This window comes from Panthera tigris, chromosome D2, assembly GCF_018350195.1.
Source record: "Panthera tigris isolate Pti1 chromosome D2, P.tigris_Pti1_mat1.1, whole genome shotgun sequence".
Classification (NCBI taxonomy): Eukaryota; Metazoa; Chordata; class Mammalia; order Carnivora; family Felidae; genus Panthera; species Panthera tigris.
The window spans coordinates 33,523,758-33,550,078 of record NC_056670.1 but is presented as its reverse complement, the minus strand read 5'-3'; the positions used below and the strand labels follow the sequence as shown (position 1 = coordinate 33,550,078).

General features: G+C 38.4%; 1 protein-coding gene across 17 annotated transcripts in view; it reads left to right on the top strand.

The window, feature by feature from the left end:
• USP54 (ubiquitin specific peptidase 54) overlaps nt 1-26,321 on the top strand; it is a 133,653-nt gene that overhangs the window by 83,846 nt on the left and 23,486 nt on the right. For 12 of the 17 annotated variants that reach the window (XM_042960200.1, XM_042960201.1, XM_042960203.1 and 9 more), the window contains 12 exons: nt 9,550-9,684; nt 11,279-11,392; nt 11,528-11,610; nt 12,052-12,157; nt 12,269-12,415; nt 13,739-13,888; nt 15,708-15,876; nt 17,229-17,399; nt 20,968-21,099; nt 21,272-21,652; nt 21,880-22,111; nt 24,296-24,429. In XM_042960200.1, the coding sequence (XP_042816134.1) occupies nt 9,550-9,684; nt 11,279-11,392; nt 11,528-11,610; nt 12,052-12,157; nt 12,269-12,415; nt 13,739-13,888; nt 15,708-15,876; nt 17,229-17,399; nt 20,968-21,099; nt 21,272-21,652; nt 21,880-22,111; nt 24,296-24,429 (1,954 nt within the window). Of the gene's footprint in view, nt 1-2,020; nt 2,106-9,549; nt 9,685-11,278; nt 11,393-11,527; nt 11,611-12,051; nt 12,158-12,268; nt 12,416-13,738; nt 13,889-15,707; nt 15,877-17,228; nt 17,400-20,967; nt 21,100-21,271; nt 21,653-21,879; nt 22,112-24,295; nt 24,430-26,321 lie in introns of all 17 variants that reach the window. The other 5 variants (XM_042960209.1, XM_042960210.1, XM_042960207.1 and 2 more) reach the window with 2 other exon arrangements.

The following is a 26,321-nucleotide window of genomic DNA, read 5'->3' as shown; positions in this document are numbered from 1 at the left end:
AACTTTGTGGTGTCCCAGCGTGGGTGTAATTCAGTATATTTAAATCCCATTTTTTCTCTGCCTCCTGTTTAAAAATTAGATGAATGTTTGGTGAAGCAAGTAAGAATTCCTTTTTGCTGGTACTTGGTGACCTGTTTGCATTCTTTAATGCTAAGTTTCAAATGTAAAATTCTTATTTCATAGATATTTTTCAAAACACAAAACTCCAAAATTCCTGCATTTGAGGTACTCTATCAGCACTTGCTCATTCTATAAAGTCAGAATTCTTTTATGTTGGAACATAATTGTTTAGCTCTAGAACTCAATGTTAGGAACAAAAAAGAGACACACACATGTTCCTAGATGAATCAAAAGCTAGCCAACTTTCCCTTAATCTAATGTTTTGGATGAAGGATTTGCCCTTCTAAGTCTGGCTGGAAGATGTGTATCCCTGTTTTTTTTTTCTCCACTTTTTACTTTACCTTGCACCAATCTTTAAAATGCTTTTACTGTTGGTCTTATGTGAACACCTTTTGTTTAATGTTTTTACTTTCTCTTCTGCTCTCTGAATGTTTGTCAATGTTCTTGTGCCTTGTGACCTTCACCAGGTACCATAGTGTATGTTGTATCTAGAGCTTATAATTGCTTTTTGGAGGTTTATACGTAATATTTAGGATAATCCATTTGGTCCTGTAAAAATATATTGGGTTATTTTTCTGCATTACTTGATACTAAGTTCCTAACCTAATTTCAGCCTCAAAATTTTGCATGCAAATTATTAATGATCGCTTTCATTAAAAATAATTTGTCAGTGTGTCTTTCTTCTTATTTTGAGCCACAATGCATTTCAACTCTGACTTAACAAAAAGATTTGTGGGCTAATTACTCTGTCCCTTCTGAATCTCCAAATTTATTCCCATCTAGTGTTACTAAAAGGTATTTCCTGACCTGAACTGTTGTCATGCCTATAGCCCAGAACTCTTATTTATTATTCATATTGAATCTGCCCTTGTGTCCCCAGCCCCCAGGGTATGACTTTGGTGTTGGCTTATTTATTTATCTCTGTCCAGGGAAGGAAATCCGTCCTCTGTACTTAGTATGCCACAATGATTTTGTTCTCCTTCCAGGGATTGTACTAGAGGCTTTGCAGTGTGCCAAGATGTAGGACAGAGTGTTTTTTGTTATAGGCAAAGAAGAATGCTTCATTGATTGATTAAATTCAACAAATCTCCTCAATTAGTGATTTTTCTTTTAAGAATGTTAGTACAAGGCATCAAAGCCAGAGAATGGTGGTGATGGTGAGGGGTAGGTGAGGAGGAAATAGGTTTTTGTGTATAAGGTGTCCTGTAATGTAAGTTTGTATCTGTACAGCAGTAAGACTGTTCAAAAGGGGCAGGAAAGTCTGTGTTCTGCTGATAGCCCATCAGTTAATTGGAGGGAAATTTGAGAGTTCAGAGAATAAATACCTCAATATATTTTGTGTGTACCATGTAGCTGTTCCTCTACTGGAAACCATAAGCACAGGGAGTAAAGTGGTATAAGAAATTACTCATTGTGCATTATCAGTCCAGTCCTTTTTTTGGTAGATTATTGGAACAGAAGGTTCTTCATTGTCCTGTGGTCATGGCCAATATCAGAGAAGAGTAAATCCATTATGTTGGACTATTTAAACCAGAAAATTAGATTTCTAATAGGTTATCTGGAGATTTTAGCTAGTAATCAACAGACCTCTCATGAGGAAGGTATATCCCTGTCTAATGCAAATATCATTTACTTGAGTTGAACTTCTTTGTTTTGCTTATCTCTGGGGTATGAGTATATTTGTGTGGTCTTTTGGTTAATCTTTCTTAGTCTTAAAGGCCTATTAGTTTGTACCTAAATATTCTCAACTAATTTAACCATTGATATAACTTGGAAAGTATAAAGTTGAGTCTTTCATCCTTTTTAAAATTTGGAGTTTAGAATTTTACATGATATTCAAATAGAGGGTTATGACTGCAAGGAAAAACATAGTAGATCATCATGATTCTTTCCTTTCCAGAATTTATGGCAGAGCCTGAAACTTATACAATCTCAAAATGTTTGTGCATGTCCAGAAGGGTCCCCCTTTTCATTTCCCCTGTGGGGTAAGTGGTTATGGTATTGATTGTCAAAATTTGATTTAAATACTGTTGGTAATCTCTAAGGTCCTGCATTTTTGATCTTGACAAAAATTAGCAAATTGACTATTATATTTTGTAAAATTTCAACATTAGTTTATGATTTCCTACTAAAAGCAATACCATCCTCTGGTGAATTTGGCCTGTCTCTGCTCTTTGGCTCTCTGTCTAGTGTCTTGAAGTCTTGGTGTTTCTTTCTGTGTCTGTCTTTGTGTGTATGTGGGTGTGTCTCTTTTGCAGAGGTAGCACAAATGAGTGTGATAGGTAGTTTATGATCATCTTTAACTTCACCACTGCAAGTCCAAAGTATTGGGTAATGAATTGAGTGTAAAAAAATCCAAAACTCATGGGGAGATATGGTATCGACAATTGGATTTACTTAAAGGGACTGATACAGGATATGCAGATAATTTTATAATCCGGAAATCCAGAAGGTAGGTATTTTTAGACATAAGGTTAAAGAATCCCAAGGGAGAAACTAGCCAGCTGTTCTCTGTCTTCCCCAATGTTGGAGCAAGAATTTCTATTAAACTGACTGGATATTTGATGATATTAAGGAATTATTATTACCTTTTTTTAGTGTGGTAATTATAGTATGATTAAATTTTAAACAAAGATTTCTTATGTTTTAGAGGCATATCCAAAATATTTATAGATGAATAATGTCTAGTATTTGATTGAGAATGATCTGGGAATGGGATGAGTGGGTGGGTTGTATATATGAAATGAGATTGGCCACAGTTGTTAAAGATAGATAATAGGTACATAGGAGTTGGTTGTGCTATTTTGTCTACCCTTGTATGTTTGAGATTTTCTGCAATAAAACATTAAAAATCCAATGTTACTGGTTTGGATGCCAAAATGGTAAACATTTACATGTTCTTTTCCCCTCTTGAAAGAGAATGTTTGAGATTCTTTTGAACACATAAAACTAGTGAAAATTCTCTTTTCTAGTAGTACTCAAGGAGTAGTACCTCCTTTATCTTTTTTTCAGAGGGTTGTTTTTACAAACAGGCTTGATTGGTCACGTTGAGGCTTACAATTTATTTAAGTCTATGATTTCTAGGAGGTGTGGAGAAAAGGAGTGATTATGAGAGCCAAAATGATAAGAGGTTTGGAAAGCCCGGGTCAAGAAGAGAAACCCTAAGAACTGAGTTAGTAGCAGTGCATAAAATGTATTGTGTCTTTGCAGAAGTTATTGTTGGACACCCTCCAGGAATGAGTTGGACTGCTAACTTTCCAAAGACTTAGGGCCCAGAACGCATCACATTTAGCTGTAGCCCTTCTTCTTGACTCCCATCTTCTCTACTCATGACTTTTTTTAGAAGGCTAAGGCTAGGCTAAGAAATCCTGAGAGAGAAATAAACAGCTGTTCCTGCCTAAAGACAAAAGTCTGTGTTTTAGGGGGGAAAAAAACTGAAGCAACAGCTGCATTTGTAGATGCCAAAGCACAAAGAGTTTCTGTCTCTATGGCACTTTTATCTTATTTACATGGTTTTTACTAGTCCAGATAATTATGAGCTCCTGTGGGTAGAATTGTTTGCTACATGATCCAAGAGAAATGGGTGGGGAAGCACCTGCTTTTAGTCATTAAAGTCTTGTTGTTTTTGCACTGCATCCAAAAAAATAGTTAACAGACAAAAAGTAATTTGCCTTTTCCTGTGAATGAAAAGGAAGACCTCTTTGGTTTCACTTTGTGAAGAAGAGCAGAGAGAAACGTCAAAGGTGGGTTTTCTCTGTTAATTGAAATGAAACCATCAGGACCCCATAGGGAAAAATGATTCCTGGGTTTTGGTTCTTCCTGCCCTTTCTCACTCCCTGCCGCAGAACTCAGCAATTGGAAGAATACCAGTTTTTGTTCCTTATTGGTCCTACCACCTGTTCTTACTTCTGAACTAAATGTTCTTGGCTTTCTTTGGTGTGAACAGGATCTCCCTCTGGGAAAGGTGGCAGGAGGGTGAAAAAGGGAGCAGGAGGAGGCCCGTTCCAGCCCTGTGCTCATGTGAGAGGGACACACAGGGGTTAGTGTGCTGCCCTAACAGAGGGGCTTTGTACTACAGCTTCTTCCAGAGCTACAGCTCCACAGATGCATGCTGGGAACGCTCAGGCTGCTTTATTCCTGATACACTTGCTTTTTCCTAACAATAGCAGAGCAAGACTGATAACAATAATTACAATAAAATAAAGAAGATGCAGGCATTCTGAGTACATTCAGATACTCAGTGTGTATGGAGAAAGTTGCCTGTAATTAAGAGATGAGAAAAGAATATAGTTTGGAGATGTTGATGCCACTGAACACAAGAGTCAGATCTGTTGTTGCATATCGAGTGTGGATATAAGCAGAGCTCTGACTATGTCTTTTCCTTTCTGTGTTGAAACCCTTCTTATCTAATCATGGGAAATCTGCCTCTCTTGAGTAAGAGCAACAGAAGGAGAAGTGGTTTGTCTTTCTTACCCAGATTTCAGAGACTAGGGAGGTCGTTCAAGGTAGATGGCATTTCTGACGCACGGTCAGTAGCAGACAGGCTCCTTAGTAACCTAAAATATAATAATAATGATAATGATGTTGATGATAATGATAATGATGATGACAGCTAATACTTAGATAAGCACTTATATAGCCAGGCATTAGTCTAAGATATAGATAGACAGGTAGATAGAGAAAAAGATAATTTATTTAATCTGTAAATAACCCTAGGAGATAACTACTATTACTGATCGTTATTTATTTATTTATTATTTAAAATGTTCAAATTCTATTTATTTTGAGAGAGAGATAGCGTGAGCAGGGAAGGGGGTAGAGAGAGAGGAAGAGAGAGAGAGAATTCCAAGCAGGCTCTGCACTGTCAGTGCACAGCCCGACACGTGACTGGAACTAATGAAACCATGATCATGACCTGAGCCAAAAACAAGAGTCAGACGCTTAACCAACTGAGCCACCCAGGCACCCCCACCCACTAATCCTCTTTTAAAATTTTGTTTTGTTTTGTTTGTTTATTCTTTGAGAGAGAGAGAGAGAACGAGCACAAGCAGAGGAGGGCAGAGAGAGGGTGACACAGAATCTTAAGTAGGCTCCAGGCTCTGAGCTGTCACACAGAGCCCGACACGGGGCTCAAACTCATGAACCGCGAGATCATGACCTAAGCCAAAGTAGGATGGTTAACCGAGCCACCCAGGCAACCCCACTCAGTAATCCTCTTTTAGAGGTACCTGGGTGGCTCAGTCAGTTAAGTGTCCAGCTCTTGATCTTGGCTTAGGTCATGATCTCATGGTTCATGGGATTGAGCCTCACATATGGCTCTGCACTGACAGCGTGGAGCCTGCTTGGGATTCTCTCTCTCCCTCTCTCTTTGCCCCTCCCACTCTCACTCTCTATCTGTCAAAATAAATTGAAAGAAAGAAAGAAAGAAAGAAAGAAAGAAAGAAAGAAAGAAAGAAAGAAAATAAAGAAAGAAACTGGGGGTGCCTGGCTAGCTGTCAGTAGAGTATGTGACTCTTGATCTATGGGTCATGAGTTTGAGCCCCATGTTAGGCATAGAGATTACTTAAAAATAAAATCTTAAAAAAAAAAAAAAAAAAGGAAACTGAAGACTAGGGAAGTTAAGTAACTTTTCTAAGGTCATAGAAATGGTAAATTTTGGACTGGGGTTTGGGATCCAGATAGTTTGGTTCCGTACTCCATGCTCTTAATTATTACTCTATGCCATCTCTCAGTGGAGCCCTGTCCTTTCTCAAGCAGGGTCATCTGAACCACAGAACACAGTAAGTGCCTTGAGTGACTGTTCTTTTAATTCTCTCTGGATGATAACATAACAACTGTTATACATAGGAGAGAAGTTAGTTCATTAATAATTGTTGATGCCATAGAGTATTAGGGCTTAATTCTTGAGGGAACTCAGTTGAGAAAGACTAAAGGGGCTGTAGTTTGCAAATATCACATTTGTACAGAACTATCCTGGAAGTCATTTCCCACTGGTTTGTTTTGGAAGCAGTTTTGGACTCTGGACAAAGGACCAAATCTCATCCATCTCTTGCTCTAGAGATAGAGCCTTTGTCAGCACTAATATCTTAGTAATATCTTAGTATTAACAATTGAGAAGAGCAGCAGGTTGGGATATGATAGTGGCCACTGCTTCTTTTCCTACCTTTTCCTTTGTTTCTCTCTTCCTCTGTTTCAAAATCACTTGGTATAGATATATCAGTTGTCCTCTGAGAATGTTTAACTGTGGACCTAGACCTTTCCTTTTGGTGTAGTTTAATGGTCACTAATAGACATTCTTCTATTTCTAGTAACAAATTATGGAAGGTCCTGTCTTGCCTTTACTTGATTTTAAAATAGATTTGTGAAAAATGTCTAGGTTAATCCAAAGTAATTTGAAGCAATTATAATAGATTTTCCCCCAGCTCCTAGCTTATTAAATAATACTAAATATGTATTACTAATACTGTCATCTCCACATCATATGGAATCATTTGTAGGGAAATAATAGCAGGTTACGCAGCAAATTGTTCTTGAGCTGCTGTTGGGATAGATGCTCAATGTGTAAGAGGAGGAACAATGCTAGTAAGAAAGTAGAATGAGGAGGGGCACCTGGATGGCTCAGTCGGTTGAACATTCGACTTTGGCTCATGTCATGATCTTGTGGTTTTGTGAGTTCTAGCCCTGCATTGGGTCCTGTGCTGACAGCTTGGAGCCTGAAGCCTGCTTCAGATTCTGTGTCTCCCTCTCTCTCTGCCCCTCCCCTGTTCAGGCTCTGTCTCTCTCCCTCTCTCAAAAATAAATAAACATTAAAAATAAAAAAAAAGAAAGTAGAATGGGGGAAAAACAGTTCCAACTTTTACTTAGCAGAATGAAGTTCAATCCCATTTTGTTTTAACCAGTTATATTACCTTAGGAAAATTATATTTCCTTAGGAAATTTTTTTAACTTTTCTAGGTGGTTCTTTATCTGCTTTAAAAAAGAGGGGACTTGATAATATTTTTCCTTAGTAAGATCTACCCATATTACATCATTCATTCATCCATTCATCCATCCATTCAAAACTAGTTATTGGTTGCCCTCTATATGCCAGTACCCTTCTAAGGTGTTGAGAGTGAGTAGTAGAGTAGAGAATTAAAGGGCAAAACTTTTTTGTACTCAGACTTAGAGAGTGTAGTCAGACAATAAATAAGTAAAATACGTGGTGTTATAGATGATAATAAGTGCTACAGAGAAAAATAAAACAGGTAAGGGTAGGAGGTTTGGGGAAGTGGGGGTGGAGCTTGCAATTTTAAAAACAGTGATCAGGAAATACTATATTGAGAGGGTAATTGAATAAAAATTTGGAGAGAGTGAATGACTGAGCTGCTGATAGTTCAAGTAAGATGAGGAACAAGATTTGACCATTCTAAATTGGTGGGGCCTCCTATTCTTAGATCACATAGGTAGGTTTATAAAATGGTCTCATTTCTGGTCTCATTAGTAAGTCTGAAAAATAACCATGGCTTTTTTTTTTTTTTTTATGAAGAAATTACTGGTAAGAATTTCAAGTGAGTGACATTCTTTGGTATGTTGATATGTAACTCACCGTTGAATTTGTTGCTTATCTGGGTGGTTTAGTGAGGATCTGGGCCATGTGATGTCAAAGGAGCATATTCTAATTTATGTTGGGAAGGTCCAATACCACTTGAGAAGTACTCATCAAACCAGGTGCCACTTGTTGCCACTCTGTGTTTCTATTCTCTGAACATCACATTCATCATTGGTTCAGATCAGGTAAAGATGCTGAAGATGGGTAATTTGATCACATTAAAATTTAAAAACTGCTCCACATAAAAGACACTAGAAGACTGGGAAGAAGATATTTGCCACAAATCATATTTGCAAAAGACCCAGAAAAACTAGATGTAGTTTGAAAGACTAAAATTAACTAGTTCAACTGTATTTATTAATTGCTGACAAGGATAAGGGGAAATTTATTTGTATTCATCTGTTACTGGAAGTATAAGTTGACATAGCCTCTTTATAATAGCAAAAATTTGAGATTGCCAAAATTTCAATAAAGAAATGGATAAATATACGTTGTATAGACCTGGTAAAACACAATACAGCAGCAAAAAGGGATGAACCGCGTGTGTGTGTGTGTGTGTGTGTGTGTAAATTATGGATAGATCTCAAAAATAATGCTGAATTTAAAAAAGTAAGTCAGTGTGATACTTTGTATACAAACAAAAAATGCACATAAAAGTGCCCTATGTATTATATAAGAATAGTACATACACACACACATATATAGACACATACACACACATATAAACACACTTACACATATACTTACACATATGTATACAGAAGTATTAAAAACAGAAAATTGTGCAACAAACTCATGATAGTGAGTGGCTGGTAGAGAGTGGGTGGTCTTAAAAGGGACTTTATCTTTTTTTTTTTTTTTTTGAAAGAGAGAGCTTGGGGCGGGGGACACAAGTAAGGGAGGGGCAGAGAGAGAGAGAGAGAGAGAGAGAATCACAGGAGGGCAGAAGGAGAGAGAGAGAGAGAGATAGAAAGAGAGAAGCGGGGCTCACCCAAAGCAGGGCTCAAGCTTACCTGATGTGGGACTCAAACTCAGGAATCGTGAGATCATGACCTGAGACTAAGTCAAATGCTTAACGACTGAGCCACCCAGGTGCCCAGGACATTAGCTTTATATGTAGATTGGGATTAAACATAATGGAATGTTTATTTCTGGATATTGGACAAGTAGATATTTGTTATATTATTCTTTGTACTTTCAGTAATTTTATTTTTTTATTTTTATTTGAGTAATTAAAATTTTTTTTTAATGTTTATTTTTGAGAGAGAGATAGAGTGCTAGCGGGGGAGGGGCAGAGACAGAGGAGAGGGAGACACAGAATCTGAAGCAAGCTCCAGGCTCTGAGCTGTCAGCACAGAACCCAATGTGAGGCTTGAACTCACAAATCATGAGATCATGACCTGAGCCAAAGTCGGATGATTAACCGACTGAGCCACCCAGGCACCCCTTGAGTGATTTTAAATTAAAAGAAGGGGCTAAGTTTAATAGGATGAGCCCCCAGAGAATAATTTACCAAACCATTTATATATAATTTGCCCTTATTTACTGTGAATCATCTACCTCTATCTGTGTCAGAGGAAATGAGGTACCCAATTACATTAACTCATGACAGTGGTCTATGGCAGATGGAAGAGCAAGGATCCTCACTAGCACAGATTATACCCTTTATTCTGACACTTGATTTTTTACTTTTTTAGTACTAGTTGCAAGCAGATCAACTCATGGAAAATACGTTTGGTTCCAATGTTATAAGCATGGAGATGCTAGCTTGACAGATTGGGATGTATAGAAGCTTAATAACATCATTGTGCTTTTTCCCTTGTCTAACCTCTTTCCTACAGGGAATCTTTAACCAGTTTCAGTGTAGTAGTGAAAAAGTGCTTCCATCTGACACTCTCCGCAGTGCTCTGGCAAAGACCTTCCAGGATGAACAGCGTTTCCAGCTGGGAATTATGGATGATGCTGCAGAGTGCTTTGTAAGTGTTGGCCTCTGGCCCTCTCTGATATGGGGTGAGACTGTTGATGGTCTCCATCAGGGACTAGATACTTTACTGTAGTATTTACTCTGTCCCTGGTCTCTCAGTTAGAGCTAGGAATTTCCCTAGTTTCTCAAAGCTCTAGGGTGACTCTGCTAATACAGTAGGAATTGTAGAATAGGTTTATTCTTTCTCCTTTGGGCTTAACAGTAGTTTTGTGCTTGCCATGGCATAAAACATTGGTCTCACCTTCAAAGGAGACAGGACTCATTAAAATACAAATTGCTGTGTCACACTCCATTGAATTTCTGATTCAGTAGGTCTAGATTAGAGCCCAAGAATATGTAGCTCTAACAAGTTTCCAGGTGATGCTAATACAGGTGCTGCTGGTCTGGAGACCATCACACTTTGTGAACTCCTACATTACTAAAGATAATTAAACAGAATAACTGAGTCCCTAGCACAGGCGTGATGTGCTATTTAGATAGCTAGATTGCTCGCAGTGACTTTTAGTAGAGGACTCTTCTGAACTCTGGGTTCTCTCAGTCAACCTTCAAAAGACTCTCTGTCTTTAGACTCTTTCTGCCTGTTGTTAAAAAAAGTTCGAGAGTGGTATATATTCTATTACAGGGCAAAATGTCACCAAAGTCAGAGGTACTCCTGACAAACTGGATTACTTATATATTGCTGGTGGAAATGTAAAATGATATAGCCACCCTGGAAAACAGTTTGGCAGTTTTTTAAAAAACTGTACTTGCAAATTATCATAAGGTTCAGTAGTTGTGTTCTTGGACATGTATCCCAGAGAAACTAAAACTTATGTTTATAAAAAACCTGTACATGAATGTTCATAGAATCTTTATTTATAATAGCCCCAAACTGGAAACAACCCAAATGTCTTTGATGGTAAATAGTGAAACAAGATTTGGTACTTCCATACCATGGAATACTATTCAGTAATAAAAAGGAATTACTGATTTACACATCAACTTCAATGGATCTAAAGGGAACTATGCTGAGAAAAAAAAACACAGTATCAAAAGGTTATAAACCATATGCTCCCATTTATATAACATTCTTAAAATAATAAAATTATAGAGATAGAAAAACAGATTAGTGGTTGCTAGGTGTTCGGGTTGGAATTGGGTGGAAAAGGCTATGAAGGAATAATATAAGGGAACCTTGTGATGGAACAATTTTCTTTCTTGATTGTGGTGGTTGTTATATGACTATACATCTGATAAAATTGCATAGAGTTACACACACAAATAAGTATATGTAAAACTGGTGAAATCTAAATAAACTCTGTAGACTGTGTTGATGTCCATTTCTTGGTTTAGATAGTGTACTATAGTTATGCAAGATGTTACCATTGGAGGAAACTGGGTAAAGGGTACATGGACCTCTTATATAATTTTTTTGAAACTTCCTATGAATTTATAATTATTTCAAATTAAACAGTTTTTTTAAAAAAAAATCAGAGGTATTCCTACCTTCCAAGAGGATTACTGTTTCTCTGAGTAAACTGCCTACCAATTTGTGCATTTTTCTATTAAATATCATTGATATGCTGCTTTTATTCTTTCCTTATTAGGAAAATCTCTTGATGAGAATTCACTTCCACATTGCTGATGAAACCAAAGAAGATATATGTACTGCCCAACACTGCATCTCCCACCAGAAATTTGCAATGACGTTGTTTGAACAGGTGAACATTATTTCTATCTTCATCACTTCTTTTCTTCTTCAAGAACACTGCATCCAGGGATGTGGGTTATCAGATGGGTCTCAAAACAATTAATGACTGTGGTTACTTGGTTTTGCTTTTTTACCCCGGTCCCAGTGTGTATGTACCAGCTGTGGTGCCACTTCTGATCCGCTGCCTTTCATCCAGATGGTACATTACATCTCCACCACTTCCCTTTGGTGAGTCTTAAAGGTTCTCTATTTGTACCCTTAGGTATTCCTTCAAGTGATAAGTTTCAACTGACAGCATCCAAATAGCTTATATCCTTATTGTTAAGATGGTGTTATATTGTAGGAACTCAGAACAATAATTTTAAAATAATTTTTGTTCTTCTTCCTTCCTTCCCAGTCCTCCCACCCCACCCCCCTTTCTTAGGTTCAGTTCTGGTCAGCAAGGTGGGAGGAGAAATGGGGATTCTATGAGCTTTGGATCTGGGGATGGGCAAAGGTGCTCATTGTGTTTGGGACACTGAGACTGGTCAGGACAAGGGGCTTTGGTATAGTGGGCAGAGGAAGAAAATCAAACATGTGAGTTAGGAGTTTGCATGAGTAATCTATTTGATTTAGTTATAACTCTGTGTAATTCCTACCATCATACCCTTCCATTCCCCCACCTTGAAGCAATCAGGCTATTTGTATGCTGGAAAGACGTGAAAAACCCTCACCAAGCATGTTTGGTGAGCTGCTGCAAAATGCCAGCACCATGGGGGATCTGCGGAACTGTCCGGTGAGTTAAGTCAGAGGTGGGGTTCAGAGTGGAGAGGGGAGCCCTCGGATTAGGGAACTGAGGCAGAGCCAGTGGGAAACATCTCAAACCAGCCTTATATATGTATTTCAGAGTAACTGTGGAGAAAGGATTCGGATTCGCCGTGTGTTGATGAATGCTCCACAGATTATTACAATTGGGCTGGTATGGGACTCGGACCACTCAGACTTGGCAGAGGATGTCATTCACAGCCTGGGTACCTGCCTGAAGCTGGGTGATGTGAGTATTAATTACCTTTATCTCTGACTTAGTTCTTGTGTCTTAGTATTGCTTAAGGGCAGTGAATACTTATATCCTAGTATAAGTATGTACTTATAGGTGTAGGTGGTGTAGACTTTTTAGAAAAAATGGGATAAAATTGGTCTTGAAAGACAGGATGGACAGAGCTTAGCTACTGATAAAAATCAAGCAATTTATAGAGTTATTGTGTACTCTACTCATTGCTTGTGTATACAAAGTAGAGTTGGGAGGTGTAGTCTACCACAGGTAGTAATAAGGTCAAAGAAGTGAGCAGTCTTGACTAGAGCTGCTATGGGAGGTGAAGGGGTAAAAGTTGGTGACCTGAGTTTTAGAATACAAAATTCACGGTGAGGAACCAATGTCTGTTGCAAAGGTAATGGAGTAGCTTGGAAAAGAATTCAGTAGGTTAGCAGTTTTCTGTGCATCTATTCAAGAAAATAGGGAAAACGACTTCAGACCTGGGATCTTTTACCTTACCAGCTCCGCGCCCTAGTATAGGCAGGGTTTTCCTTCAGTTCAAGAGAAGAGCCAGAAACTCTGTGGTTTCCTTTCACTGGTTTCTTTCTCTTATAGTCCTGTGACTAAGGAGATTCCTTGTCATTCTTTAATATCACTAAGTTACAACTGAGAATGAATGCACTGTCTGGAATCTTATTTTAGGTCTCCTGCCCAAGGAATCTCTGACATGAGTAGGTTATACACAATTAAATCTCTTTTTTCTAAATTCCTGTAGTCTACATATTCTGTGCTGTTCTAGTTTTGTTTTATTTCTATGATGATTTTCTCATTCAAATAAGTTTCTCAAGGCAGCATTCTTTTCTTCAAAAATTTTTTGTATATCTGTTAGAACATACAGCAGTGAAATGCTGGTAATCAGCATGGTGGTATTGCTCTTCCTAAGGGACTCTTTACCCCTTAGTTAGGGTCTCAGCAGGAAATTTATATTTGTGGTGCCAGCTGGTAAGTAACTTTTGAAACGTCAGTGTTTGTTTTTGTTTTATTTTGTGTTTTTCTACTTCCTTGGATCCTCTTACAATAGGCACCAGCAATAAAATATTGTAAGTTATGAAGAAACATCACCACCTTACCGGTTTACTGGCCACTATCCGTCTTGCTTTTCCCTACATTTTGTCTTTTTAGGTTCATTTCTGATGATTAATATGGACTAGGAAAAATCTTAGAATGAAGCATGGAGAAACAAGTCAGTACGTTAATAAGAAATGATGGAGTGTGCTAAGAGATTGATTGATGTGAGAGGGCTGAGTATTTGACTGTTTTTTTCATTCTCTTCTTTCCCCACAGCTGTTTTTCAGAGTGACGGATGATCGGGCCAAGCAGTCTGAACTGTACTTAGTAGGAATGATCTGTTACTATGGCAAACATTATTCTACATTCTTTTTCCAAACAAAGATCCGCAAATGGATGTATTTTGATGATGCTCATGTCAAGGAGGTAGGAATATTCAAGCCCTTCTTGAAGTGTTTGATAACAGCAACAAAAAACTAAGGATAATTACTTGTATTTGGTGTTTATTTTCATAATTTTGATGTCTGTTTACTTACCTATCTATTGAATTTATGAGAGTATCAGTCTTCTCCAGTAGATGACAAGTTCCTCAGAGATCGATATATTTCCTGTTATTTTCTCTGAATCCTCTCGCCATGCAGTCAGCACAGTTATGTTTATAGTTGACAGGTTTTTTTTTTTTTTTTTTTTTTTTGTATTAAGTGGTTGATTTGAGTGAGAACAGTTTAATGCTTCAAATTAGGTTAGAAGGTTAGCATGAACTTCAGAATTTCAAACTTTGAATTATCAATGGTAATACTGTGTCTTAGGTAATACCTTGTAATACTTTGTGTTAGGGCTGCTATAAATTGTTTTCTGATTGGTACTTACCTGAAGTACCTTATCATAGATTAACATGTTTTGGGGGTCATGTAGAAAAAAATAGGGCTATGAGGATATTTAAAGCTGGAAACTTGGTACTATCTAAATCACAGAATCTGTGACTGAAGTCGTTAAAGGATCTGCATGAGTTAGGAAGCTTCTTGATAAAGGCTGGTGGCTAGGAGACTCCTAACTATAATTTACACCAATCTGTGGACCTTTAGCCCTGTCTTTCACAAATGGTAAACTCTGTCAAATTTCCTGATTCTCTATCTCTTTTTGCTGTTGTAATTTTGGCTGATTTATATGAATTCCTTGAGCTTTAGCCTTTTTATTTGAAAAATAATACATGCCTTATAAGAAATTAAATAAGATTTGTATATAAAAAGCATGTTTGTTGGGGTGCCTGGGTGGCTCGGTCAGTTAAGCATCCAACTCTTGATTTCGGCCTAGGTCATGATCTTATGGTTTGTGGGATCAAGATTCATGTCAGGCTCTGTGCTGAGCATGGAGTCTGCTTGGGATTCTCTTTCTCCTTCTCTCTCTGGCCCTCCCCCATTTGTGCTCTCTCTCTCCTAAAATAAATAAATAAACTTTTTAAAAAGCATATTTTTTTTAGTTAAAATAATAACTAAGTTAAAAATTTAATGAACATCTATTATGAAATAAGCACTATGCTTATTTCAACTCTTCAGAGCACACCATCTCAGAATGTGACTGGTTCAAGTTTAAGAGAGGGTGAGTTTAGAGATTTGATTGGATTGTTGTTTCCATGGTCTTCTGTCACTCTTTTCCACTGCTTTGGCAGTGCTGAATCCAGTTCAAAGCTAAGACTGAGGTTCATCTGTCTATTCTAAGCAGTTTGACATTTATGTCTTGTCACGTGTGAACTCTGAAATGGAATGTCATTCATTCTAAAGCAGTCTGTGAGAGAGTTTCTGCCTGCTCTTTAGATTCATAAAAGTGATTTTAATATTTAGGAGAAAATTATATAATTTATAGAATTGTAAATTTGAAGCCAGGGCTTTAATATGTGAAAAGAAATTGGTCACCAAGGCAGCTGAAGTCCCCTCACATAGCATGTTCACCTTGGAGAACTTTTATTTATATTTCACAACTGAATTGTTGTTTCACAGGAATGAAAGTAATTTTATTCATCATTCCTATCTCTTGTAAGGTTTGATTGCTTTCTAAAAAGATTTAACAAAAACAGACTTAACAAAAAACTCATGAAATTTAGGTCTAAGGTCTCTTTTGTGGTCTCTTTACCCAATTCTTGTCTTTTTATTTCTTTTATTTTCTTTAGAAAAACAGAATAGGAAGATATGTTTTGAATTGTGGTTATGAAGTATAACTCATATTTTTCTGATTGTTTCTGGTTCAGATTGGGCCGAAATGGAAGGATGTGGTGACCAAATGCATCAAGGGGCATTATCAGCCTTTGCTACTGCTTTATGCAGACCCGCAGGGTACCCCAGTGTCTACTCAGGACCTGCCTCCCCAAGTTGAGTTCCAGTCATACAGCAAGACCTGCTACGATAGTGAAGATTCAGGTGAGCAGCCTAGCTCTTTACCTCTTCCTTCTCCCTTCCAATGTGATCACTGGACAGTTAGAACTCATACTTAATCATGAGCCTAGCACATAACTAGCTTATAGAAAGGGGATCCATTAGAGATAGAAAGAAGTGCCAACTCGTGCTGAAGCCCAAAGTGTGCCAGGCTTTGTTTCTTTCAGCCTTCAAGAATGTGTTGCCTAAGTCACCTGGCCCTGATTCAAAAGTGAGAAGGAAATTAGGTTGATTTAGACTGAAATAATAAGTTTGTGAGGGAAACTCAGTGTTTAACCTTCCAGTATTAGTAAAGATGACTGATTCTTACTAGCAACTTAACAGTGACTTCACTGAGTTGTGAAGACCAAGAAAAAATTATGAGTTACTACAAAGCTAATCATTTTATTTGGGATAAGAGATTTTTGTTTTAAGATGTCAAGTGTAGTAGCAGTATTCCTCAGCCTGTGAATCAGTTTGCTTCTAATTCAGTTGGTTGCAGCCTAAATTGTTCCCCTGTAGCAACAATTTGCAGCTTGATGGCTAAAGTCTCAGCCTAGCCCATAGAGGCTTATAATATATTAGAAATATAGCCCTAATGGTTTTGGCTTGATTTCTGAAAAGGAGAAAAAAGAAATATTCTTTTTGTCTTCTAGATCTAGGATGTCCTTGAGTATAATTTTGAAAGAGAACACATTTGTCTTTGGAATTTTTCCCCTCCCTTTTGTACCTCCTTCCTGCTTGGTACCTGGTGTTCTTCCCAGCCTCGTACCCAACTCAGGCCTGCTCTACTTTTTCTCCCTTTAGTCAAACACCCATTTCCACTGTTGTGCTCATCTCAGTGAGTTGTTCAGAGGAAAGTAGTCTGATTGAACTCATTTACTCTAAAGTATAAGTAACAGCCACATAATTTCTCAGATATATTAAAATGTTTACAATATCAATTAAAATCAAAGTGACATTTCTGGCAGTATAGGAAAAAAATTACGGGATGGGGAACAACTAGTTATTGTCAGGTCGGCCTGGGACTCTCCATCTAAATAGATCTTACTTTTCACAACTTTTTCCTTTCTTCCACTTTTCCCATAGGTTTTCTAAAAGCCCCACAGTTTTTCACAGTGGCAGGCAAAGTGAGGGCTTCAGCAAGGTAGGGACAGGAGTGGGAGGAATTCTTTGTGTGTCTGGGCAATATGGAAGTTGGGTGTTGGGAAGAATGGCTCTGGTATATCCTTCTCACCCTTCCTTCTAGGAAGTTCTTGCCTTATGGACCTTTGTTTCCATCCAGCTGTTTGCCTTCTCTCTGTCACTGTCCTTCTCTCTTTCCTTACTTTGGCATATGTGTCTCCTCCTTCCCTCAGGGAGGGAGCCCTCCATCTCAAGTGATACTCGAACAGATTCTTCAACGGAGAGCTATCCCTACAAACACTCCCACCATGAGTCTGTGGTCAGTCACTTCTCTTCTGAATCTCAGGGGACAGTCATCTATAATGTGGAGAATGATTCCACGTCTCAGAGCAGTCGGGACACAGGTAGGGAGTTTTACAGTGGACCCTGCTTGCCTGATTCAGTTCCTGCACAGAGATTCTCCCAAGAAAAAGAAACTGGGGCAAGTCAGAAACGTTTGTCATGCAAAGGGAGAACTTGGGTAATTGGGTGGGATGAAAAGAAGCAATACAACTCTGACCGAATGATGATGTGCCATTGCACATTTTCCTATCAACAGTAGCATATCAATAAGGATGATTGTAATGTGATTATTAATGTGATTGTTTATTCCAAAATCTGCCTTTTTTTTTTTCTTGCTGTATTCTTGATCCCTGTGCTTCTCATAGTGTCCCAATAAACCCTTATGGTTTTGCACCTCATCATGTTCTCATGCCAGGCTTTATCTTAAGTGAAGGGCTTTGAGAGCAGGGGCATATTTATGGGCATGGATGTGTGCTCATCACCTTGCTTCCTGAAGGGTAGAAAGGCCAAAGAAAGAAAGCTAGCTTGTTTGTTATTGTGAGTTCTATGTGGAGAGCATTCTTGAATTTTTCTGTTCTTCTATTGAAGAGTGTACCTGTTGTTGGTGGAAGAAATCAATACAGGGCATACAAAGAACAGTGAGTGACTGATTGATGAGATGAAAAATTTATCACCTAATACACAGAACAGTGCCCATACTCTAGAGACTTGGGAATTAGTGAGTTCATGGCTTCAGATTGGTGGTCCTTTTTAAGTTTTTATTTAAATTCCAGTTGTTAACATACGGTGTATTATTAGTTCCAGGTGTACAATATAGTGATTCAGCACTTGTTGTACAATACCTGGTGCCCATCACAAGTGCACTTCTTAATCCCCATTAACCTGTTTAACCATCCCTCCGTCCACCTCCCCTCTGGTAACCATCAGTTTGTTCTCTATAGTTAAGAGTCTGTTTCATAGTTTACCTCTCTCTTTCTCTCTTTTTTCCCTTTGTTCATTTGTTTTGTTTCTTAAATTCCACATATGAGTGAAATCATATGGTATTTGTCTTTCTCTGACTTATTTCTCTTAGTGTAATATTCTCTAACTCTATCCATGTCATTGCAAATGGCCAGATTTCAATTTTTTATGGCTTACTAATATTCCATTGTATATATATACTGTGTCTTCTTTATCCATTCATCAGCTGATGGACACTTGGGCCATTTCCATAATTTGGCTATTGTAGATAATGCTGCTATAAACAGCAGGAGTACATGTATCCCTTTGAATTAGTACTTTTGTATTCTTTGGGTAAATACCTTTTTTTTTTAAATAGAGAATTTTAAACATTTTCAAAAGTATCAGAATAGTATACTACCCTTCCATGGACTCATTGACTAGTATCAGTAATTATAACTCATGCTTGGAGTGCCTGGGTGGCTCAGTCGGTTGAGCATCCGACTCTTGATTTTGGCTCAGGTACGATCCCAGGGTTGTGGGATCAAGCCCCACATTGGACTCAGTGCTGAGTGTGGAGCCTGCTTAAGATTCTCTCCTTCTCTGCCCCTCTTCTCTGCTCACACACACTGTCTCTGTAAAATAAAATTTAAAAAAATTAAAAATTGTAACTCATGGCCAGTCTAGTTTTGTCTGTATTTCTATCTACTCTCACTACTCCTGGATTATTTTGAAGAAAATTCCAGATATTATCACTTTTTCCATAAATATTTTAATGTGTCTAAATATTTAGTATATCTGAAACATGAGAAATCATTTTTAAACATATCAATATCACACTTAAAAAATATTAATAATTCCTAAAAACCACTGAGTGTTCAAATATCCAAATATAAATGTTGTTATTTTTTAATGGTTTGTGTGCTTAATTCAGGATCCAAGTGAGGTCTATGCAGTGAGATGAATTGATAAGTTTTTTATGTTTCTTTTTTTTATTTTTTTAATTAAAAAAAAATTTTTTTTTAACGTTTATTTATTTTTGAGACAGAGAGAGACAGAGCATGAACGGGGGAGAGGCAGAGAGAGAGGGAGACACAGAATCGGAAGCAGGCTCCAGGCTCTGAGCCATCAGCCCAGAGCCCGACGCGGGGCTCGAACTCAGGGACCGCGAGATCGTGACGTGAGCTGAAGTCGGACGCTTAACTGACTGAGCCACCCAGGCACCCCTATGTTTCTTTTAAAGTATAGGTTTCTCCTCCATTTTTTCCTTGCAGTTTATTGTTGAACAACTAGGTACTTTGTCCTATAGATTCCCCACGTTCTAAAATTTGCTGATTGTATTCCTATGTTAAACTTTAGCATGTTTCTCTGTTCTCTGTATTTCTTATAAATTGGCAGTTGGACCTAGAGCTTTGGTCAGACTCATGTTGGGTTTCTTTTGATGACTATTGTGTAGATGACTACTGCAAAGTATGATTTTTTTAAGACCATATTTCTGAAACTGTGAGTCAGGGAGAAGCCAAATAACGCGATAAACAAGGCATATTTTCCAGCAGAGTCAGGTTTATGTTAAAGGTTTGTGAATGGCTGGGGTAGGGGAGCATACTCTCATTGGTTTAACATTTGCAGATTTAGTTGCTCCAAGTGATTTTCTCCTTTCTTAAATCTTTTTTTTTGGGGGCCCAGAGGTAGCAAAGGATCAGATATAAAGCAATAAAAGATTACATTGGTGATTGATTGAAAAGAGATGGGCATGTCACTACAGTACTGATACCTGAATATGTACAAGAATTTTCATATACTAATGTATGAAAACAGATCATGGTTCATTTGAAAACCTAGAGGATTGTCTCTAAACCTGCCTTCCAATTTAATTCAATTGCTTAATTCACTTTTGGCTTCCAGCAGTTCAGGTGATTATATCCTTTAGAATCTGACCTTTGCTGTTATCAAATCAGACTCCTACATTTACATCCTATGGGTGTGAAGCAGGGCAAGTTATGTATTTTCTGGGCTTCCCAGAAATCAATACTGAGGAATTTTGAAGTGTAATATCTGGGTGAAGCCACGTTGGGTGAAGCCAAGTTTGGTAAAGCACTCATTGTGGATGGGAATGAGAATTATGCAGAGTTCAAATGTCCTAATTTTAAATGATTAACATTTAAGGAAGGTTTAGAACTGAGTGGGAGGTGGGGAGAGGGAGCCACCCACAATCAGACCTCTCGTGGGCAAAGGCTGGGGCAACTTGGATAATACTAGGTATAATAAAAATTAGGCTTTACTTGATGTGTTGCTAAATAAAAGGAAAGCTCTATCTTCTATTTATGAGAATGAAAACATATTGGTACATGACATTTTTATACAATCTTTAAAACTGTCACGTTTTGAAAATTAGCAAGTAATGTGTCCTTCTGGGTCACTGGGAGAGACTACGGGCAGGATCAAGACTGGTAATTGTTCAGGAGACATTATAAATTTGGAAGCTCCCATTAAATACTTGAGCTTCTCCGCATTTATCTATTGAGAGATTCCTGCTACACTTAAATCAGATAGCCTTAGCCCCTACAGCTTCTGATTCATGGGTATACCAAATTTGTGGCACTGCTGTGAATCCCAAAGGGAAGCTAGGTTCTCAAGAGGATGGAGGTAAGTTTCAGATACCAGCTTACCCCCATTTCCTTGTTCTTTCAGGACACCTGACTGATAGTGAATGTAATCAGAAACTCACATCTAAGAAAGGGTCACTGATAGAACGCAAGAGGAACTCTGGCCGGGTTAGGAGGAAAGGCGATGAGCCACAGGCCTCAGGGTACCACAGTGAAGGCAAGCCGCTCTGCACTCTTTGTCTTTTTTCATTCACTCTGGCAGCCTTTGTCATAGTCCATACTGGCTTTTCTATTCTGCTCAAAGGGCTTTCCTTGCTTTTACACTTTGTGGTCTAGGTATCTGTGATCACTTTAAACATTTATATTTGTTTCATTCTTTGTGTTTTTAGGAGAAACACTGAAAGAGAAGCAGGCTCCTAGGAATGCCTCTAAACCATCTAGCAGCACCAATAGACTAAGGGATTTTAAAGAGACAGTCAGCAATATGATTCACAACAGACCATCACTAGCTTCTCAGACCAACCTAGGATCTCCCTGCGTGGGGAAGGGAGGAGACCAGACTGACAAAAAGCCTCCTAGAAATCTGCCTTTACATTCTCGTGACTGGGAAGTAGAGAGTACCAGCAGTGAGTCAAAATCCAGTTCTTCTAGCAAGTATCGTCCAACGTGGAGACCCAAACGGGAGTCTCTGAATATTGACAGTATCTTTAGTAAGGACAAAAGGAAGCACTGTGGCTATACCCAGCTTAGCCCCTTTTCTGAGGATTCAGGTGAGGAGATAGAGAAGAATTGGGCTTTTGAATAAAGTTGACTTATGTATTTAAAAAACCTGGATTTTCTGGTAGAGTCAGTAAGGTGCATTTTTATATGCTGATGTTGAGCCTTTTGGAGATAGGAGTTCAGTGAATGAGTAGCTGGAGGGAGGGTTGGTTATGTTTAATTTGAGGCAGATGTTAAATCTACCTCCTTTTCCATACTTGTCCTTTGATCGGGATAGCTAAAGAATTTATGCCAGATGAACTAAGCAAGCCACCTGCTTACGACATTAAAACTGGTGGACCAAGCCCCCAGTACAAGCCCTGGGGCCCAGCACGGCCAGGCTCTCACCTTTTAGAACAGCACCCTCGCCTAATACAGCGAATGGAATCTGGCTATGAGAGCAGTGAGAGGAACAGCAGCAGCCCCATCAGCCTGGATGCAGCCCTGCCTGAAAGCTCCAGTGTCTGCAGGTATTGTTTGGCCTTTGAATTGCCTCATTGTCCCTTGCAGCAATGTGAGTCACCAAGAGGCTTTTCAAGTCAGATAAATGGAGAAAAGGACTTTATTACCATCTTGCAGGCAAAGTATTGTGCTTTATCAACTTTCTTTCTTTCTTTTTTTTAAATTGAAATGGGGGGGATGGGTTAAATGGGTGAAGGGCATTAATTAAGGAAGGGCACTTGTTGGGATGAGCACTGGGTGTTATATGTAAGTGATGAATCACTGAATTCTACTCCTGAAACCATAATCACACTATATATTAACTAATTTGGATTTAAACAAAATTTAAAAAAAAACAACCACACTAAAAACCTAAAAAAAATAAAACAAAATTGAAATAAAGTTGGTGTACCATGTTATATTAGTTTCAGGTATACAACATAGTGATGGGACAGTTCTGTATATTACACTATGCTCACCACAATAAATGTAGTTACCATCTGTCACCATAGAATATTATTACAATATTATTGACTGTATTCTCTATGCTTTACTTTTTATCTCTGTGACTTATTTATTTTATAACTGGGAATTTATACTTCTTTTTTTTTTTAATTTTTTTTTAACGTTTATTTATTTTTGAGACAGAGAGAGACAGAGCATGAACGGGGGAGGGGCAGAGAGAGAGGGAGACACAGAATGGGAAGCAGGCTCCAGGCTCTGAGCCATCAGCCCAGAGCCCGACGCGGGGCTCGAACTCACGGACCGCGAGATCGTGACCTGAGCTGAAGTCAGACGCTTAACCGACTGAGCCACCCAGGCGCCCCTGGGAATTTATACTTCTTAACCCCCCTCGGTTATTTCACCCTTCCCCCAGCCCCCTTTCCTCTGGCAACTACCAGTTTGTTCTTTGTATTTGTGATTTTTGTTTCTGTTTTTGTTTATTTGTTCATTTGTTTTATATTTTAGATTCCACATGTAAGTGAAATTATATTTGTTTTTATCTAACTTATTTCACTTAGCATAATAATACCCTCTGGGTCCATCCATGTTGTCACAAATGGCAAAATTTTATTCTTTTTTATGGTTGAGTAATATTCCATTATATATATATATGTATATATATCATCTTCTTTATTCATTCATTGCTTTCCTATCTTGGCTGTTGTAAATAATGCTGCAATAAACATAGGGGTGCTCTGTCAACTTTCTATAGCAACAGCACCCTCTGCTGGGAGAAGGAGCAAAGGCATTTGAGAAAGAGAACTTTATTACATGTAAAATAGTTTAGTAAATAACTTAAAATGGAAGAATTAGTGAATCAAAACATGTAGTCCTATCATCAGAGAGTAAATACAATTGTTATCTATTCTTGCCTTTCATTTAGGGTAGGTTATTTTTTTTGAGGGTCACAGGGATTCTGTGTTTTATGAAGCCAATGATATTCATAATTCTCTAAGATAACATTGATGGTTTAATAGTGCTCATTGTGCCTTGTCCATAGGGCCCAGTTTGCTTTGTAAATTTTATTTTATTTTATGTTTTGAGACAGAGTACGAGGAGGGGAGAGAGGCAAAGGGAGAGAGGAAGGACGGAGGGAGAGAGAGAGAGAAAGAGATAAAGAGGGAGTATCTTAAGCAGGCTCCACGCTCAGCACGAAGCCTGATAGCGTACTCAATCCCATGACCCTGGGATCGTGACCGGAGCAGAAATCAAGAGTTGGATGCTCAACAGAATGAGACACCCAGGAACCCCATAAATTTTAGATCTTCATACATTGTTTCTACTAAGTTGCCACAGAGGCAAGTTTCCTAACAGTGTTGCTGCTTTGAAAAGAGTGATTTTGTCTTCTACAAAGGTGATAATCACACCCTCATATTTTCCCATTGCTCATCCCTTGACATAGGACCCTGCTGAGTTTTACACATGAGAAGATGGCCACAAAGGTGTAAGAAAGAGAAAGGCAACCCATGTGAGAGCTTATATTTATTGATTCATTGAATATGGTTTTTTTGCCAGACACTGTGCTAGATGCACAAAATGTGAATGAGATGAGATAAGATGGGGGAACTACTTTCAGAGGTAGTTTGGCAGATACTTCAATTTTATATTAGTTTGATGTTTTATTGGTTTTTGAGGGAATTTAGTCCTAGGAATGTTGCAAGTTAACACCCTTCTGATGTTTTCACTAGACTCTGGTTTGTCTTTTGAAGGGATCCAAGTGCTAAGAGATCAGCTGGGTTGGCACCTTCCTGGCGTCACATCCCAAAGTCTCACAGCAGTAGCATACTGGAGGCGGACTCCACAGCATCCAGGAGTAGCTGGGCAAAAAATCAGCACCTCTCGGGTAAGCAGAAAGACACTGGACTTGGAGGACTGGATTTGACTGCCAAATCTATTTGGGAAATATCCTTACCTGAGCACATTTGAAATTGGAGGATGGTTGTACTTTAAGTTTTCCATCACTATGTAAATACGGAGGCATTTGAGCTGTCCCATCTTTGGATTTATCTACTTTTTGTTCTCCATCATGGCTTTCCTGATTGTTCTTTCGACCTTGGCAAGAGCCCTTGTTGGAACAAGAAGGAACAGAAATATGGTGAACTGTGTCAGTAGCACCTGCATTCCTCACAGGAATAAGTTCGCCAGTTTTTGCCTTTGGTGTAGAGGAAGCCTCATGGGAATGGATTTCTTAGTGTTTAGTTCTATGAATTGAGATGACAAAGGGGGATGTGAAGGCTATAGGCAAAACTGGGGAATAAGTAAACCTAAACCTATCCTTATCCCTGCCTCTGTATCCTGTCCAGTATCCCTAATTTCCCTTCTTGAGTGTGTCTTGCGTCCTCATACTCCTTCTTAAAATGAGCTCTCAAGGAATGATCTGACTCCTTCATACTAAATGTAAATGACTGGAAATAGTTTAAAGCATGCTTTTTCTAAGAGAAACTAGCATTTTAAAATTAAAGTCAAAGCCTAAAGTAAAAGAATACTGGAATTTCAGGTGTGAGACACTGAGGGTAGAGATTTGAGGTAGTTAGAGGTTTTAGTTCCCTTTTACATTCCTCTCACAATACACATATATACTTACAGTACATATTCCACTTAAGTAGAGACCCAGTCTAAATGGTTTAAAATAAATCCTTTACTTACTTAAAGCTGAAATTTGAGGTGATACATAGGCAATCTCCCCAGATAGAGACTTTTTGCAATGGCTAAGGGAAGGTGGTGAGTGTCTAACTAGGGAGTTCTGGGAGCTACTTGTCTAACTTATAGATCAACCTTCATCCCCTCCCCCCCCCCCTCCTTTTTTTGGTTTGTTAGATCAATTGGGAGTAGAGTATGTGGGCAGAAACCTTAACTATGGTCTGATTTAATGAGCTTCTGGATGTAGTTCTGTGGTCAGCTTACTAGGAAGAAGTGGGTAGAATACTGTGTACCAGCCTGTAGAGGTAAGACCAGTCTTAATGGTATGACTGCCAATTCTCTTGATAGCCACCAAAAGTTCTTAGAGGTGGCTGGAAGGGAAGTATGCAGCAGTAATGACAAGGCATGAATTCTTTTAGGTGTGAGTGCCAGTAGGTTGCTAACATCTGGCAGAGCAGAACAATGCCAATAGAAGCAGGTATCTCTGAAATCCTGGGCTGGAGTAGGTTGTAATTTGAAACCCATGGAAGAAATTCATGCTTCTTAATGAAATTATACATTTGCTTTACTTACTACATTTTAATTTATTTCACGTTGACTAACATTGCTTTGAGAAGCTTGTGGTCATGCATGAGCCTATTCCCCCTTCTCTTTTCTTTAGATAGCCAGTACCTTTTCAGGTCACTAAAGACCGAGTCTCATGACATCTCTAATTGCCCTAATTCTGGACTACTTTGGATAGAATCCACCAATATTATTCCTCCACTGGTAAAAGATATTTTTCAAGGAGTTACAACAAATTCCTCACACACCATACTGTCCTCTTTGTATAGGAGACCCTTAGTATACAAAGGCATGAATACTTGTGGCTCACAATGATCCTATCATTTTATTTTGGCACAGAAAAAAAATTTTTGCCTGGTAACTTTGATCACTCTTTTAAAAAGTTACGGAAGTAAAAATAAGTCCAACAATTTAGTAACCTGCCCTCTCCCTCTTCAAATTGAAGGAACCGGTGTTTCCATCATGGTATATGTTTTTCTACATTTTTTGTATGCCTATGTAAGTATATGGATAAGTTTATTACTACCGTTA